This window comes from Seriola lalandi, unplaced genomic scaffold (genome assembly GCF_002814215.2).
Source record: "Seriola lalandi dorsalis isolate HSWRI2012SDOR001 ecotype SW California unplaced genomic scaffold, Sedor1 jcf7180002054758, whole genome shotgun sequence".
NCBI lineage: Eukaryota > Metazoa > Chordata > Actinopteri > Carangiformes > Carangidae > Seriola > Seriola lalandi.
This window is the reverse complement of record NW_019525311.1, coordinates 1570690-1589454: the sequence shown is the minus strand read 5'-3', so window position 1 is coordinate 1589454 and position 18765 is coordinate 1570690. Positions and strand designations below refer to the sequence as shown.

The following is an 18765-nucleotide window of genomic DNA, read 5'->3' as shown; positions in this document are numbered from 1 at the left end:
AATGCCAATCTACCGATCACATAATTTCGACGAAAATTGGCCGATCATCATCAGCGGCCAATCAATCAGGAATCCCTACAGCAAAAGTTCTGCAATGTCGACTTCTCATATTACAAGCTTTACAAATTACATCTATTTAATGAGAAAAGAGAATACACAAAATTGTATATTGAATCATGAAAAACCTTTTCCCCTTAGAGGTAGAGCGTGAGGATAATAATGTCAGTCAGAACAATTAGTCTATCCAACACTGTTCTCCTCTAACTTTTAGCCACAATGTCATCCATCACAGAGAATTTTAGGATCTGTCAGACAGCTATAAAATTTGCTGCATATATTCATAGGCTCGGACTACACATGTTTTTGATGATCCTTCTGATCTTTCTTCAAGCATAATCATCAGTATGTTGCTCAATCCATCAAGCACTTTGTATTGTGAGGACAGACAAACACTGAAGGCTCTCACACTTTTACAAGTGTTTCACTATTATAACCACTGGATATAATATACCTTATCACTTAGTTATGGGCATTTGTGTGTCTCCTTTACACTCTCACAAAATAATTTGTGGCCTCATTGACACAGGAGCAATGTGCGTTTTAAACTGTATGTGTCTTTTTTATTAATTTGCCTTAGTTTCTTACCATCTCAGTGGTGTCTTCATTGAGGGAGGCTTCAGTCTCAGTCAGCTGGGGGCCGAGGGCTGAGTCACTGCTACTTCTCACCAGTAGGGGGGTGTCTGTAGAAAACACAAGGACACACACAAACACAAATGAGATGTGAAGGGAGCTCTCGGCATTCTTTTCCATTACGGCCTACTCTTAAGAAGATTAAGATTTGGGTGAATACCTAAAGAGCAGGTTGCAAGGTGATACTCTTCAGATATTCTTCACTAGCAGAGACACAAATTCAAATCTACAACATGATACAAATGCGAGACCAGTCAGTATTGTCCTTGTCTAGCCTACTGCATATGAGCATTTCACTTCAGCATTAGACTATAAACTTAGTTTTACAGCTAGGACAAGTTGAGAAAGATTGCATTAAGCAGAAGCGAAGATGTGTGTGTTTATACAGTACGTCTGTATGGACTGGATAACTACGGAAAATGTTTAAAGTAGATGTTCTACAGCCTCTAAATCAACCACTTTTCCCCATCTCTTTGTTTATAGCAGGTATCTGCAGGAGGAATTTGGTGACATACTATCAAACAGAAACAGAAAAATGACTTCACCTACAACATTAAAGACTCCCAATTTGAATAAACTTTTTTAAATTTTTTCATTTTATTTTCATGTTTTTTCTGTTGTTATCCACATTCATTCTGCTGTATTTTTCAATTCTGCTGTATGTTTTCAAGATGTGCTCTTTTCCCCTGGTAAAAACCAGAGGAACCCGTGTCTTTGTCAATAGGACTCAGTGTGACTACCTCCTATCAGTCTGTTACTTAGAGGGGAGAAAAAAAAAACAAGACAGACAAAGAATAATGCAAAAATGGTGAGTGGAGAGAAAGGCTGCATCTGCACTGCTTCCAAACACACACACACAAACAAACATGCACACACACATGCACATGCACACACACACACACACACACACACACACACACACACACACACACACACACACACGTAACTGTCTTAAAATTGCTAATGCTATCTTGATGGAGTCACAGTTCAGCAAAATTCATGTCTAATAATAATCTTTTAGATGACAAGATACAGACCCTGAGCTAGTCATGCCACACTACAGACAGGACTTTGTGTGTGTTTCTTTGCGAGTGTCAAAGCGTGATGAGGAAGAAGGAGAGAGGAGAGATGAGTATTTTTTTGGTTGTTTGGTTGACAAAATGAATTTCCACCCTGTCATCGTAATGTACCTGTGACATCAGTCCAAGGCATGTCAAAGTGTGCCTTCAAAGAAAGACAAGAACATCCTAACATTCAGCTTAATAAACTAATAGGCTGTTTTAAGGGACCATAATGATTACCATAAAATTAGAACAAGGCAGGATGGACACTACAGAATTAGTGCATGTAAACATAAATGTAAATGCGTCTGGATTATTATTAATTTGGGCGTCCGCAGGTTTTAAATAGACAACTGTATCTTAATTTAGACAAATTTAATAAGATTTCAAAGATTTTTTTTTTCAAAAGTGGAAAATGCATTTTTAAAAAGTTGCATCAAAATGCCAATTAAAACAAACATTTACCAGTCATCAGAATTAGTGGAACAGATGCTATAACTGGCATTTTACCAAATTCATGGAAACTTACGTACATGTGCCATTTTTAGCTTGTTTTGGGGAAAAAAAAAAAAAAAGGAATACAGTGTGATGACTGGTGGTCCGTGATCATTATGTAGAGGACAAAACTAAAATATTAACCATATGAAATACCTGAAGGTCTCATAATTACTTCTTTTAATCAACCAAATTCATCAGCACAGCCGGCGCTATGGCAGCATCATCATAAAGCTCATTCCTGAATGTTGTTTTGGGATATGTGAGTGTGCATCAATGCAATGTGTTCATCATTATGTCTTTAAGGAGCAGATCTGAAAGCCAGAGTATGTGAGAAATGAATGAATGATCCCTTCCCTTCATGTCCCTTCAGGTAAAGCACTGGTGTTCATGCATCCAAAAAGTGGTTGATTTGCAGATCTCTGTGCACATGTAGGTAATATATGATAGTGTCTCCCTCCTCTTCACATCTCATCAGACCACTGCATAAAATCATTATCTAACAGAAGCTGATGGATGAAGCACACCGCACTACTGCCTACGCTGCTGCTGGAGCTTTGGTGAAATAGTGAAATGGAGAGAAAAGTCAACACCACAGAGAGCTATGCAAATAAATAACATTTATAACTGGAGGTTTTATTATGATCTGTGTGGTACACTCAAATCTACCATCTCCATTCATAGGGCCCATCAATCTATATATATACATTAAGAACATTGTCATGTTAGCTTCTATAGTTCCACTGGGAATAAAATGAGATAGGTGGTGGTGAGGGTGGAGGGAACTCTAAATGAGTGGACTACTCAGAACATACGCCAAATGATATTTGTAGGGTCATATATTGATTGTCATAAAATGGACCCTTGGTGCTCTTAAGACTGGCTGGGGAATATGGATTACATCAAACCTAATCAATTCATCTCTTCAAGTAAAGGCAATGAAAGGGGGATAAATGGATGGAGGACAAAAGATACAAAAAATGAGAGACAGAGGAAGGATAAAAAAAATGAAGGGACTAAGAGGAAAGGATAATTAGTGAGATACAAAGAAAATGTACAATGGCTAGATGCAAGAAAAGGAAGATAAAATAATACAAAAAAATCAAAAAGAAAAAAAAAATCAAGAGAAAAAATGGTGAAGAAAAAAATGAAAGAAAATAAAAATATTCTACTGTATAGTCAATGTTTAGATTAAGATAAATACCAGTACCTAACAGTGTTACTATTGTATCTATATGCCTGTAGGCATTCCAAGATCAATAATCTTTACCACACTGGTCTTCTAAAATTCAAAGTCAGTTACAAATCACCCAGCAATCCCCACCACTGTCCACCACGCCCAGGCTGCAGTAATACTACTACAGAGAGGTAAACTATCTTGTATGGAGAGGTAGAGGTAGACTGTCTTGGATTATTATTCACAGAAAATCTGCAAGAATATGTTAAAATAGGGCTGCAATGGATTATTAATCAATCAAAATTGTTGCAGTTGTACTTTTTCTTGTGTTGATCAGCTAATCATATAATCGACTGATCATTTCAACGCTTGCTTAAATAGTGTCTGTTCCTATATTTTAAAGGCTTATCATGGTTCAGTAACACTTGTTTGCAATTGCTGTATGGCAACTGAACAATAAAGGCTTCAATTAATTTGATCATTATATCAAAATTACAGCAGATTTTCTGAAAGTACCTGTTGTTATCTCTTAAATAGCTGACAGTAAATTGATATCACCCAAAGACCACTGATTATCTTTGGCTCAAATAGGAAAGCCTAACCTATGTATTCTACTGCTACTTATATATATGCTTACTAAGTTTTCAAGACACGTCCAGCACTTTGTATCTTGATTTTGAGCAGTGGTGCTCATCAAAACTACTGGGTTTTTTTTTCATAGTCCTTCATTGAGACCGAAGTGTAAAACATCATGTTATATGTCTTACTACATATCAAGTAAAGAAAAACTGGTCAGTAGAGAAACAGAGAACACAAGGGGAAGAGAGACGGATAAATCAAAGAGAAAAGAAAAATAACAAAAAAAAAGGTGAGCAGCAAGGGGGAAAGTAGTGTCGAAAAAAAGATTTGGAGACATAATAAGATGGCGTGAAGAGAGTGAGAGGGGAGACAGGTGGTTAGAGTAAGAGGCATAAGACAGTGACAGAGGCCTAAGTCTGACCTTCCCACCATTGACAGTGATAGTCTCCAGAGCTCCGTTACTTCTAATCTCCCATGACAGTCACACATTACCACTAATCTCTGCTGACAGGCGACCATACTAAAACAGACTAAACTTCCTGTCTTAACAGTGTCTGGATCATACAGCTAAAGCCCCTTCACAATTTAGGAAGGTCATACAAACTGAAATGTCAATGCTGTTATTACTGTCAGAAGTCAAGCTACGTATAGATTCAAGATACATTTTTTGCTGCAATACACTGAAAGTGAGAGTGAAATTACATGTATTGCAAGGGAACTGGGAAAAGAGTTTTGCTGTAATTATCTACTATGTAAAATTGTGCTTATGATTTTTGTTCCAGCTTGGGAGACCTTCAGCTCAATAACTTGTTTGACATCATTCCAGCTGACAGAGAAATTTCAATAGCATCATTAAACACAACAAGAATGTGAAATAATGAAACTTGCTGATATAATGCAGCTTACAATAGATGGATGAGCTTTACCACACTTCATTTGACATATTAATGACATTTTGAAAACAACCATGACAGATTATGTTTAAATGTCAAGCACCCAACTAGATGGATGCCACAAAGGATGCAACAAAGCAGGTATATAGTCGACAATTCATAACTAAAGGAAGTGGGATCTATGATTAGAAGCATTAAAGCGAGAGGTAAATGAATATATTGCTTAAGTTTTGACAAATTGCATGTATACACAATCCATCACTCACATGGTTTGTTTTGGTAAAGTAAAATTAAATTTGGACAAGTTATTGTGACAAATCTAAGCCCTCTCTCACTCACATCCACAGTACTTGTAATGAACAGGCACTTGACTTGAAGTAAGACAGAAAGGAAGAGATGAAGAGAGAGATGAAGAAAGGGAAAGAAAGAGAGAGTGGAAGACAGAAAGAGAAGGATACAGAGAAAAAGGAAAGGTCATGCTGATAGGTCTGGTCCAAGTAACAGTAACCAGATATCAGTTTTTGCTCTGCAGCCTGACAGAACACATACGCTTCCTGTCTTCTCTTTCTTCTCCTTCTCCTCATACGATTCTTTTTCCTCCCCATCTCAGTCTGCATCTCAGAGACAGTGCTGCCAACATTTCAGCTGTCCTCATCTTATTTTCATCAGTGTCCCACAAAAAATGGCCATCACAAGCCTGACCTTTGTCTGTAATATAATTCAGTAAGCATCAAATTAACATCCATCTTACAGTATTGTCTAAAAGACATACAGTGTATGGCTTTGAACCTAAGAATACACTGTGGCTAATAATCCATTACAAAATGTCAAACAGGTACTTTATTGTTCCTTCCTTTATGTTTTCAATTTACAGAATATTCATCTTGGCCAACTATCCACCACTCCAAAACGGTGCCTTGACTGCTATGCTTCACAGACTTGGCCTGGCAGTCAACCTCCTCATCAAAACTGAGCCTAACTGAACCTGTTTCTTGTTTAACATCACTTATGGCATTGACCCGTTTATGCACTGACCTACAGGTTACATCTAAAAAGTAAAAGGGTTCCCAAAGGGATTAGTCACAAGACTGATTTGAAACAGCATTTAGACCATGTAAAACTAAATCTTGTCATAAGAAAGTCCCTGCCTAAGTCAGCATTTGGGGAAGTACAGAAAGTACTTTGAGTCACAGAGCAGTTGTGGTTGTCAGAGTTAACTCGAACATACTTTGTATAACCTGAATAAAACATTTTGATACAATAAAAAATACCAGCGCCTTATTGATGTTAAGGTCATTGATCTTCCTCTACAGAGCACAGAGATAATAAACTCAGCAAACACTTTATTAGGAACATCACACTAATACTTGGTAGGGCCTCCATTTGCTTTCAAAACAGCCTCAGTTCTTCTTGGCAAGGAAATATTCCTTTGAGATTCTGGTTGGATCATGTTGACATGACTGCATCACATCATTTCTGCCGATCTGTTAGCTACACATTCATGCTGACAATCTCCAGCTCTACTGCATCCCAAAGGTGTTCTATTGGATTCAGATCTGGTGAGTGGCAACTTTTGCTTTTTGACAGGGTGCATTATCCTGCTAGAAGCAGTCATTTAAGCCAGTATATTGAGACCATAAAAGGATGCACATGGTCAGCAACAACACTCAGATTCAAACCATGATTGGTTGGTATTGAGAGGCCCAAAGTGTGCCAAGAAAACATTCTCTACACCATTAAACCACCACCAGCAGCCTGGACTGTTGACACAAGGCAGGTTGGGTCTATGAACTCAGATTGTTGATGCCAAATTCTGATCCTACCATCTGCTGCCTCAGCAGAAATCCAGATTCATCAGACCAGGCTACGTTTTAAACTGTCCAGTCTTGGTGAGCCTTGGTGCAGGCTCAGATTTCTGTTCATCTGCCTCACGGTTCAACATGTTGCTCATTCTGAGATGCTTTTCTGCTCACCGTAGATGTAAAGAGTGGTTATCTAAGTTACTGCAGCCTTTCTGTTAGAATGAACCAGGCTGGCCATTCTCCTTTGAACTCAACAGGGCATTTTTGTTTATAGGCGTTTTTTTTTTTACTTTTTCGCACCATTCTGAGTAAAAACTCTGAGAGAGTGTTGTGTGTGGAAATCCCACAAGATCAGCAAGTTCAGAAACAGCCAAAACAGCCCATCTGACACCAACAATCATGTCACAGTCAAAGCCACTGAGATCACGTTCTGTCCCTCATTCTGATGTTTGATGTGAGCGTTAACTAAAGCTCCTGTCCTGACCTTTTTTTTTTTTTTTTTTCTCACTTGCACTGCTGCTACATGACTGGCCGATTGGATAACTGCATGAACAGGCAGGTGTGCAGGTGAACATAATGACGTGCACAGTGGGTGTATTTCATAACTTTGAGCACAGTACTGTTGTTTCGGGGAATATACTGTAGAGATGAGGAAGAAATTCTCTTGCTTCAACAATTTGTAACTTTCAATAACTTTTGAAAGAATTTACAAATCTTTTGAAAACAAAATATAAGGCAAAATTTAAAAAACAGTTTTTTAAAATGTAGCTGTGTATTTCCAACAATCTTCTACAATATATAGATCTGCAAACAAAGACTTCCTTCGATTTGATTTTTGGCGGAGGACTTGTCTACGAAGACGTCAAGATTGGAGTAAGCATTCTCAAAATAAATGGAAAATTACTTACTGGACTTGAGCGCTGAGGAATTGACTTCAATCTCTCCTCCTGCGATTGGCTGGAAGACAGAGAGCTCAGACTGGTAGAGGTCAGGGCTCGGGGCCAGACTTGTGTTGGCCACACCCCTCTGCTGGGCTTCCTGCTCCTCATACACCGCCATCAGCTGAAGAAAACAAACAAAAAAAACACAATGTAGCTGGTTGTTTTACAATTACTTTTATTCTTTTCATCCATTATGAACACAGTATTTGATCAGAGTGGAGCAGCAGGAATTCTGCTCAAGATTCTTATATAACTCCACTCACAGTCGCTCCAGGTTTTCTATTTTCTACTCTCTACTCACTCTCCACTCACGCTGAGAGAAAATCTGCTCCAGTTTGCTTTACAGCCAGTGTGCAAACTGCTGCCCTTTACTTGTATCATACATGAATACAATGAAACAACATTTAAAGGTAGCATGAATGCATATAAAGTCAACAGAGGACATCAGGTTTAGATCCTAAGCAGCACAACTACAGACAGGCATGTCTTCTCAACTTCAAACTACTTCAACTTGACAAGAACTTGCAGTTGTCAACAGGTAGACTACAATTGATGAACACCACCCTGGTTGCATTTCTTCAATTAAAGCAAAAATAAAGGCTGCAACATTTTGTTCAGAAAAATTGTGAATGGTTGTGTATGTACATGCACACAACTTGTGCGTTACCTTGTGGATGAGGACGCTATAGAGGACGTCCAAGGAGCCCAGCATTCCTGTGACAGAGTGTGTGTCTACTGATTAACAACTGACTCCATTCGTGTCTCCCCTTTGCAAGTGTGCGACACCCTGCTAGCTCTAACTGTGTTATATAGTGGAATCCCTGTCTATTGAGTATTGCACTGAGTCTGCGTTTAGCCTAACATAGCACACAGCTTGTCAACACAGTGTTCTAGGGGCCTCCACGCAAAAGCTGAATAGACCTGTGTGTCCGTGTGTGTGTCGTGTCTATAGTGGTCAAGAGTAAAGAAAGGGGACTTTGCCAGTAAAGCCAGAGGCTTCCTGCTAAACTGGAACCCACAAGTGGGTAACATACTCTCTCACTCATACATACACATTGCATGCTACAAACAGGCACAAACCGTATGGAAGTCCTCACACTAGTACACACATAGCTGTACGTCATTGCACTGTGGCAGAAAGCAAAAATAATTAAGCCGACATTACGAAAATGCTATTCTAAAACAAAAAGCAACGTCAACATTTTAGACTGAAAGCTAACACTGGTGCTGGTACAGAGAAGTCCAGCCAGGGTGTTATTTTTCAAAGCCAACCTGATAATTTAAGAAGATTTTCACTGGAAGCCTCTTCATTGTGGTTTTGAAAAACTGGGGACAGGAAAACCACAAGAAAATCTCCATAGGGATACTGAAACATTCAGCTCAACACAGTCTTTAATAGCTAAATGGATAATTCAAAACAAAATTGTTTCTTGGATTTTGTAGCTGTATATGACCTCGATCGCATGCATTATAGTAAATTTAATGTTGTCATCCTGGCTTCTGATTCCATTAAACCCATGTGAAGAACTTTTTTTTTTTTTTTTTTTAATTGCATATGTTTGTGTTTAGATATAGATACTATATACATGTGCACTCTATTTCCATCATATCCTCAGCATGCAGATAGCAGAACAGTATCAAGTTATACAAAATCGCACCTTTCTCACCATCTCACCAACTATTCAGCACGACCGACGCCTCTCAGTCTCTCACACATTCATGTTCTCCCCACTTCCATCTGTCTAACACACAACTTTCTCATTGTTTTGCTCCAATTTTTCCTTTAAAATAAACTTCAACTGATGTTTTTTGTTCTCTCCTCGCCTTTTCCGTTTCTCTACACTACACTTGCCTCACCCCCTTCCACCTCCTCTGTCCCCTTACTTCATTTACACACCTCTCTGTCATGTTCATGCTTGGGAGTATAAAGCCTTGGTTTAGTTGTGTAACTACACATATTTAAGAAAAACAGCTCCCATTCTTATCCAGTTTCAGTAAATCTGTCTGTTAGAGAGAGTCGGAAAGAGACTAATAGCTTCCAGATAAGCACACACACAGAGGGGTGGAAGAGATTCTTAAAAAAGAACATCTGAAAGAATGACAGGGAGAAAAATGGGTAGACAAATTCAACATAGCCCTGCCGAGTCTCTTAAAAAGCAGCGTTGGAAAGAAAGACAGCAAGATGAGACAGGGGAGGACTTCGCCTATGTTCTCTCAGACAGGGGACTCAAAGACCTGCCAAACAAAATGACACCACAGCCTGAGCATGAGAGGGAGGGGGAGACAAAAAGGTGAGGCTACACAGAGTGAAAGCACTGAGAAAACGAGTGAAGTGGCCATTGAAAATGTGAAAGACAGAAGCTAAGAGAGCAATATAATGATAATAATGAGGGGGACTGACAGATGTGCTGTACTGTAAAAAACCTTTGGGATGTCAGAGAGTAAGACCAAAAAGCAAACCTGAGACTTTAGATTGTCTGAGAGTGTCACCGTGTCAAATGCTCGTGCAATGATGTGTCCATTTTCGACAAAATGAAAAGTTACATGCTGCCAACACTGCCTCTATTCCTCTATCACCACAACCATTTCTTTCAAGTTTCAAGACCAGTGCTTTATTGTAAGCTTATGAGTAGATACCTCGTATTGTTCTGTGTTTGAGTAATATGTTAATCGTTATTTTTCACAATTGCACATGGTTACCAGTGTGTCTCTACATTATATGTAACATATCTTATCTTCTTATCAGGTATCCTGTCATCAAACTTGACAGACTCGAAGACAAAGATGGTAACAAACTTCTGTTTTTTTTTCTTCTCTGTTTTTCAGTTTCAGCTTACTGTCAAAACACATTTTACTTTGATCATGTCGCTGACAACCTCATGTAGAAACGCCTTTATCCATCTGTGAGCTCGAACACTTAAGCTCAAATAAATGCACCTGAGCAAGAAATAAGGCTTCATTATGAGTTAATTTGGGTTTAGGAAGACTACTAAACACAGACTGATTATGGCACAAACCATATGAAACCTGGTTTGTTGTGTCATTTTTCTGTGATACTTTTTTCTCAGTGGGGTCAAAGGTAAGCTCAACCACTCTATTTTACTGGCTACCACAATCATGTAGCAACCAAACTCAGCAAGTGTGGGACTTTTGCAGTGGTTTTTACAGTGGACATTTTTTGCAAAATTATAAAAATATCCATGGCCCATTTTGGTTCTTAACTATGGAATAATTTAGTTCATTTCTCTCTATCCCTTAGTTACTTCCTATTCTTTATAAATACTGTATGGTCAATACAAGTTTTACATAGACTACCTAGAACAAGGGGAGGCTAATGGGGGGTAACTCTGTGCATGTGTGTGAGCGCATGTATGTGAGCTTTGGACATCCTGACCTGAGATCAATCAAAGGCCTGACCTAACAAGCCACAATCAAACACTTCCACCCAGACACAGTTGCACTGATGTGTGTCACATTGGACCAGTTTAGGAGTTCTCAGTGTCAATTGCTTGAAGAATTAAGTGGTTAATGTTGAAAGTTATCAAGTTTTCTAAAAACCCATTCTTTTTAACTGGTAGGTTGAGACCAGAGTTTGTGCTGCTGCTGTCTTCGAGGGGGCAAGGGGTGGAGCTACGCTGGGAAACACTTTACGTTTCCTAATGTGGCCTGCTAAAAAGAAAGGATGATAAAGCTGAGAAAAGGGAAACATGACTAAATTAAAAAACTAAATAAATAAACAATAATGTTCTAATTTGTCCCACCCACACAGGTGCTCCACAGCTAACAGAAGAGTGAGGGAGAGGTCAATAAAGCACTGCCTGTACATGCTTGTTTATCATCCAATATCAACGTACAGGGATAGAAAATGACACACACAGTCAGCTAACTCACAGCTGATATCATCTAAACATGAGAAGCCTTCTAACAGCAATAATTCTTAATTAGATTTTATGGGGGCAGGAAGTTCATGAGGCTATCAAAATCTACAATTTCTTACCAATAAGGAGTGTCATTTCAGTGAGCTAAAAATGATATACAAAGCAATACACTATGTGCATGCTGTTATGTGCACTGCTCAGCATCTCCTGAAGTGCACGTGCGAGTGTAGGAGGGGCGATGAAGAAGTGCAGAGTTGGTTCCTATCCTTTTATTAAAATTAAAAGAGCACATGAAATTGAGATTGGTAGATTAATAGCAGTTTAGGATTTAAGTGCATAACATGGCGGCAGTACACACTCAGACACACACACTATATTACCATTTTTTCACATCATACCCTTTTTAATCGGGTCGATTAGGGCCTGATTGATTAGTGTGGAGTCGATCAATAAAATGCTACAATCAGCCAAATGCATGAGCATACACACAGCTCACAGGCAGAGCATAGAAAACAATCTTTAAATGTGCTTAAGCTATCTGTACACCACTGAGCTTTGATTTCCACTCATGACCACTTACCATAAAAAGAAAAATCTATGATGTTCAAGTCTGTGTATGTGTGTGTGTGTGTGTGTGTGTGTTCTCTCTGACATCTTGTGCAGTCAGCAAAATGCTTAGCAATGACCACTCCATCACCATAGCCTTAAAAATACGTTTAATGTTTGAGGTGGCCACCTCTCCATCGTGCGTGTTTGTGTGTGTGTATGTAGGTCTGTGTATGGTCAGGACGTGCTGTCTTATACAATTATTTTATGGGTTACAACCAGCTCATTTGGTTTTGAGTATAATACATTTTAGGATTGAGTAAAAGTACAACAGTGAGCAGAAATAAAAAAAATGTTTTTCTCCCTGGAAATATGGTAATGTACGACCAACTGTGAAATTTCAGGTCTTCATTGTGTTTTTTTTTCCTTAAAAACGGAATTATTAATGAACTCCAATGATCTGAATACAATAATAAATTGAGGATAATAAATGTCAAATTCCTGGTCCAAAATCACAAAGCTCCTACTCTAACGCAACTGGTGTTCATAGGAGACCAGGTGTGATCACTCAGTGACACACACACATACACACACACACTGACAGAGGGTAGACTGACAGCACCACCTAGCTCTTCACAACAGAAACTACATCTTAAGTGCGTCTTGGGGCCACTGCCACACACCCACCCCCCCACTCTCCCACCCACAGCCGTCATTGTCTGTTACTGTGTCATAAATGTTTTCCGATTGAGGCAGAAGAACTGTTTTCTGCCTGTGAGAAGTAAAGAAAGACGAAGACAAAGTTCTACAAATGCTTTGTTATTATCCATCTCTAAACCTGTCTGTCTCTCTCAGCTCAGAGGATAAAACGTTGCATGGAAAGCAATGGCTCCATGCATTGTGGTGTACGAAGAATGTTTTAACTCCATTCTTTGTACATGAATTGGTGTTTTTGAACCAGGCTGCTCCACTTTACAGGCCCAGTGAGCCGCTTTCTATCAGCGTGTCGTCATTCCCCTCTTTAACCTTTCTGATGTAATGCCAAAGTAAAAAAGAAAGACAATTTTTATGTCTCATGACATAATTTTGATGCTCTTTGTGCTGCAACCATAAAAGAAATTCAGTGCAGGGTTGCTAATGTAGCAAGATAAGGTCACTCAAGCCGGCATGCAGGCTCTCTGTAAAGCTAGCGTGAGAGGTAATTTTTTAAAAGCCTTGCACATTTCTGTATGACGCCCATAAAAATAATTGTGCAGATCACAAAGAGAATTTGAATGAACCCTGAGGCAGGTCAGCTCTCCTCTGCTAGGCTATGTACAAGTTGGCCTTTTCGTCTTTCATCAGCAAATATTCCTGCTTAGCCCTGTTTCCCCCCCTGGCTTTACTTTGCCTCCTCTCTTTTGCTTCCACTCATTTCCCCTCCCTTCTCTTGCCTATCCTCTTCTCGGTTGCCTCCTTCCTTCATCACTGTGCTTCCTCTCATTTACCCTGCCTCCTTCTGCTTCATTTCCACTCCTGCTCCTGTTATCCCCATTCTCTCCCTTAGCTTCCTCTCCTGTAGTCTTCTCCACAGCTTCTCTCTTCAGATGTCCCCCTTTCCCTGCTGAGTATAGTAGTTCCTTACAAATCAGCTGATGTAAATCATCATGTTCCAGCACTTTGCTCTATCGGATACACCCACAAAGCAACAAAGAGCTTATCGATTAACACATGAATCTGATACACCCGCGCTCACTCTCTCAATCTCAATACACACTATTTTATTCCTTCATGCTTTTTTCCTCCCTGTTTCTCCATCTCTTTTGTTTTAATTCTTTTGTAATGTATACATTTCTTACATAGAGAGCATGAGAGAGAAGCAAACATTAAGAACAACAGATTTATGTACAGATTAGAAAACACACTTAACAAAAAGCGATGTACATATACTATAAGAGCACTCATCTATATGTCACACAAAAGGACACTGACAAAAACAGCAGTACACACACACAAGCACACCCATACAAACATACATCTCTGACTATGACCTCTCCGCTGCGATCGATCCATCGCTGTGGTAATCAATAAACAGGATGGTGTTGTCTCCGCATGGAGAATATGGATGAATGAAATTCACCTGCTCAGCATTTTCAAGTTTATGTGTGTGTATGTTTGTGTAGGTTTGTGTGTGTCCATGTGTGTGTGTGCTGACGCTCTAATGACCTCCAGTCACCTTACGTCTCAGTAAAGGATGAGAAATCCAGACAAAACAGACAAGTACAAAAAGATGGATGGGTGATAGACAGACATTATGTGAAGAATGAGAAACACAGACGTAAAGACAGAGAGAGAGAGGGGAAGGTTACAGTCAGACAGTACAGGCTGTTAGACATTATATAGACAGAGAAAGCACAAACTATTTCAACAGTCAAAGGCAGAGCAGCCTCCATCCATACCATCCGTACAACTGTTCAGTGACTTTGTGAACTTCAGACAGGCAGAACTTCAGTGTCTGCCACACAGCCAAAATATAATGACAACTTCTGTTTCCTCAGTCATGCAGATGGTGTGCGTACGTGTCTGCATTCAAATGTGCGTGTGTGCGTGAATATGTGTTTGTGTCCCTGTATTCATATATGTATTTATGCTTGTGCATGAGAAAGAATATCTGTGTGTATGAGTGTGTGTATGAGTGTGTGTGTGTGTGTGAGTGTTAACCATCTACCACCGCCTCCCTGAGGCTGTGTGTAGACCACACTTGGCCATATGGAACAGCATTATGGAGACACACAGCGGCACAGATGGACACATTCTGTGCAGGCCATATTCCCAATGATCCACCAGTAGCCGTCTAAAAGGCAGCACTCATAAACCAGAGGAGCCTATTAACCAGACGAAAGCGCAGAAGAAGGAAGAAGGGAGTGAATTAGTGGCTGTGAACCAATTTAGTTACTCAAGGTGGATATATTAACCACAAATGTGGGAGTGGCTGACTGGAAGTTGACTCTGGGCACTGAGAGGTGTTGGCAAACTCGAGCCTGACAATGCTGTTAATATTTCATCTACCCTTAATGATAAAAATGGGCTGTACAAAATATTAGAAATTAGGACTGTGCCAATACAGAGTCCAATCTGATTCTTACATCTACCTAAATGCTGATTAAATATATATCCACCACATTGAAATAACACTGTAAAGTGTTACTACAGAGTGGAGTAACTTTCCTCTCAAATGATCTTTAGCCAAGTACAGAAACCGGCTGCAGAGAGCACACAAAGCCAACAATAACCAACTTTGATCTTTGCCTGTCAACAAGTTACTCACAGAATTAACATTAATTAGCAAAATGACCAGTCGCTAACTCATATGACATTTCGAACAGCGAAAGCAATGATTAGCACCAGCTAAAAACAAGAAGCTGCTCCGTGAATGTTTTATACACTGCTCTTTGGACAGAGAGATGACTGATTCATTAATGATGGAGTTTAGGGAATTTTACAAATCAAGGTGGCAGAGCTCAGAGTAACTTGCACCTTTTCACTGTCACAACACTTTAATTTGCATACTCAGTGAAATGCTCACACCGTAGAGCCATGCTGTCATAAAGGAGAGCAGCACTGCCACACTAACAGGCTGATGGGGCCAAAACATGGTGGAGTGCAGTAAAGAAAGGATCAGAAATTGATTGGGTTTATTTTAGCCAATACAGATCCACTAAAATATGTCTACATCCCATATGTATAATTGGTCTGGTGTTTTAATATGATGCCTCGTTATCAGTTGCTCCCATTTGCCATGTTAAAGTTACTGCATTGTGTTGGTACAAACTCGACACTTCCCGTAACTTCAAAAAAGCCCTCTGGCATTTCAGTGGGCAGGCACCCTTCATTTCTTAACAGGGCCTTAACTGCTGTGTTGACGTGCTGCAGTAAGCATATTGTCTCATTTTCAGTTGCTGGTATTTCTGCTGTTGGTGTTATGCTATTCAGATCTGCTAGTTTCTTTATCTTGGCAGTTACCGATGGCTTATCTCCGTCTCTCACTATCTTGCTCTCTGCCCGGTGTGTTTTATGTTTAGTTATTCCTCTGTCTCCTTTTGTGTTAGTGGTACATGTAATGAAAGTAATTTTTTCTCGTAATGGAGCCAAGGCTCAGTGAATTGGAAGCGCCATTTTTTTTCCGTGCAGTTCCCAAGCAGCCAGGAAACCAGGTCTGCTAGGTGACTGCCTGAAACAAGAGGTGTAGCCCTAAGCCTGTGGTTGGCATCCATGCACTGTCAAGCCATATACTAGGTTTATACCCAGTCTTGTTTGTAAGTAACAATAACTGGGATTTAGACCTAGATTTGCTGGGAGTAAACACACTCCTACTAGAAACAGTTTTTGCCCATTCATTTGAAAGAGTTACGGCCAATGAGGAAACGCCACACTCAGTCACATGGCATTCAGCTGACCAATGGTGTAAATATGATCACTCAACTATGATCAGCCACTCAGTCAGTCACTCATGGACATTCGTGATTATAGGGCTGATAGAGCCAAAATAAATTCATAAATTCATAATAAATTCATAATTGAATTAGTTTTTGCACAATACTTCGAATGGTAATAATTTATTGATGTTAACGCACTATGCACATCTTTAAACACCGGTTACATGGGATTTACTCCTTCTGAACTGAATGATCTATGGTAAAAACCCATCCCCCCACATCTTATATAGTTTGGACTTATATATATATATGAAAATGATCTCCACAGACAAGCGTTTTAGCTCTGTATCAGAAATAATCTCTGTCTACACTAACACGCCTGAAAAAGAATATCAAATGTCAATTCATGTCCGCTGGGCATGCATATGCCAGTGTAAACAGGAAGCAGATTGTCTACTCTGCAGTTGGTTGCTTAGTAGCTGAAAATACTACAAATAAGGAACAGCAATGGCGAAGTTAGACCAGAGATTTCTTTGCTCGGACCTGTTACTGAAAGTAACACAAGTATAAGGCGGTCATTCGTTACAAAACTATCTGTGACACTTAAAGGTAAACAACCAAGTGCAACACTATGAATGTCTTGCTTATCAATGTTTTTTACAATATCACGTCTCGCATCTGGCTGTTACGACCGGCTTTTCACTCCGCCTTCCAGTACAATCGTTCCAAACGACTATAAACACATCTGAGTTACGACGTGGTCGGACAACACATCTTCAGAACTAGTTCTTAGAGACCATAAACCAACTCTTAGTCTACAGCTCTTACATCCCCTGATAGCTCATTTATCCAGCCTTCCTTTCCTTCATCCTCTTCTTTCTTTCCACCATCTTATCTCATTCAACTGGCTCTCCACATAACAATGGATGTCTGAGTGGCTTTTGAAGTGGGATTTGCTGTCTGTTGGATGTGACTGATTAGGCTATACACACACACACACACACACACACACACACACACACACACACACACACACACACACACACAAAGACACTATGTTCTCTCACATACATGCAAACACAGTGTCACACCCATATACACACAAAGTGTTTTGATGGTCGTCATCTCAGGATTAACATATCAACACGCTAAGCATTAGTAAACGTCAGCTGACAGTCCTAAAGCTGGATCAATGCAGTTCACACATACATCTATATATGCACATTCAGAAGGAAACACACAAGAGCTTAAAGAATAGATTGTATCAAACCTGCTACTAATACACATCTTCTTATCTTTCACAAGAGGGACTGATCATATGACATGATTTCAAATGTTAATTAGCTTTTTTTAATAACTAGTAATAACTAAACTACCTTTATTCCCTTGTGACATCATATTTTAAACATGAACTTTAAGCATGTTTGGTGGAGGGTCATTGTCCTGTTCTACACAAAGGATTGCAACTTTAACCATACACATCTATAATCTGTAACCACTTTGGGGATTATGGGGTTAATTGTTGAAAGGTTGTCTCCTGACCCCCAGACAGCTTATCTGCTTCAGAGCTGAAGGAGAACAATCAATCTCACCATGTCACTTCAAACCATGCAAGGAAAAAAGACTTTCAACACCATTAGCTTTTTCTACCCAAGAAAGAATCACTCTTACGACTTTAAATCAACAATTTCTATCAATTCAAAAACTGAAAACGATTACTGCATCCATCATCCTAACAGAGAATCAAACAGCTTTTTCTTGGTTCAGTCAGTGTCTTCTAAACAGCGGCTACAATTGCAAAGCTAAATCACATAGTAAGCACTTCACTAATGCAGTATTTACTACAAGGACACTTCATTGGAGGCCAGTATATTTTACAGATGTTCATGCTGTTATTTCTACAATTGTAATTGGCCAGACTGATTGGAGGAACAACAGTTTTTTGGTTTTTATATTTATGTTCACTTTGACTTCGTCAAATGTCACTGATGACTACAATATTGGATGATCAAACAACCATCAAATGCATCGTGAACATCTCATATGTGTATATGCCAAGTCTAGATAGGATGCTCTTGGCATCATAAGAATTTGCACAGATAAGGAAATTAAAAAAAAACTGTTTCACAATGAGGGTAATATACTGTCAACAACTATGTTGTGATTGTTTCAATACTGTTGCCAGTTTGCTCGCTGATGAAGGATATTTACCATAAGACACCATCCTATTCAACATTTTTTTGATTCCTTGTCAATGACTCATATTGTTCTTCGATTTCCTAAATGTA

The 18765-nt window shown here is 39.4% G+C and overlaps 1 protein-coding gene across 5 annotated transcripts in view; it reads right to left on the bottom strand.

The window, feature by feature from the left end:
* Positions 1-18765, bottom strand: part of pard3bb (par-3 family cell polarity regulator beta b) — a 200585-nt gene that overhangs the window by 152985 nt on the left and 28835 nt on the right. For 4 of the 5 annotated variants that reach the window (XM_023424879.2, XM_023424876.2, XM_023424877.2 and 1 more), the window contains exons 4-5: positions 7606-7759; positions 646-740 (exon numbers count right to left, since the gene is read on the bottom strand). In XM_023424879.2, the coding sequence (XP_023280647.1) occupies positions 646-740; positions 7606-7759 (249 nt within the window). Of the gene's footprint in view, positions 1-645; positions 741-7605; positions 7760-8305; positions 8415-18765 lie in introns of those variants that run through there. The other variant, XM_023424880.2, reaches the window with a different exon arrangement.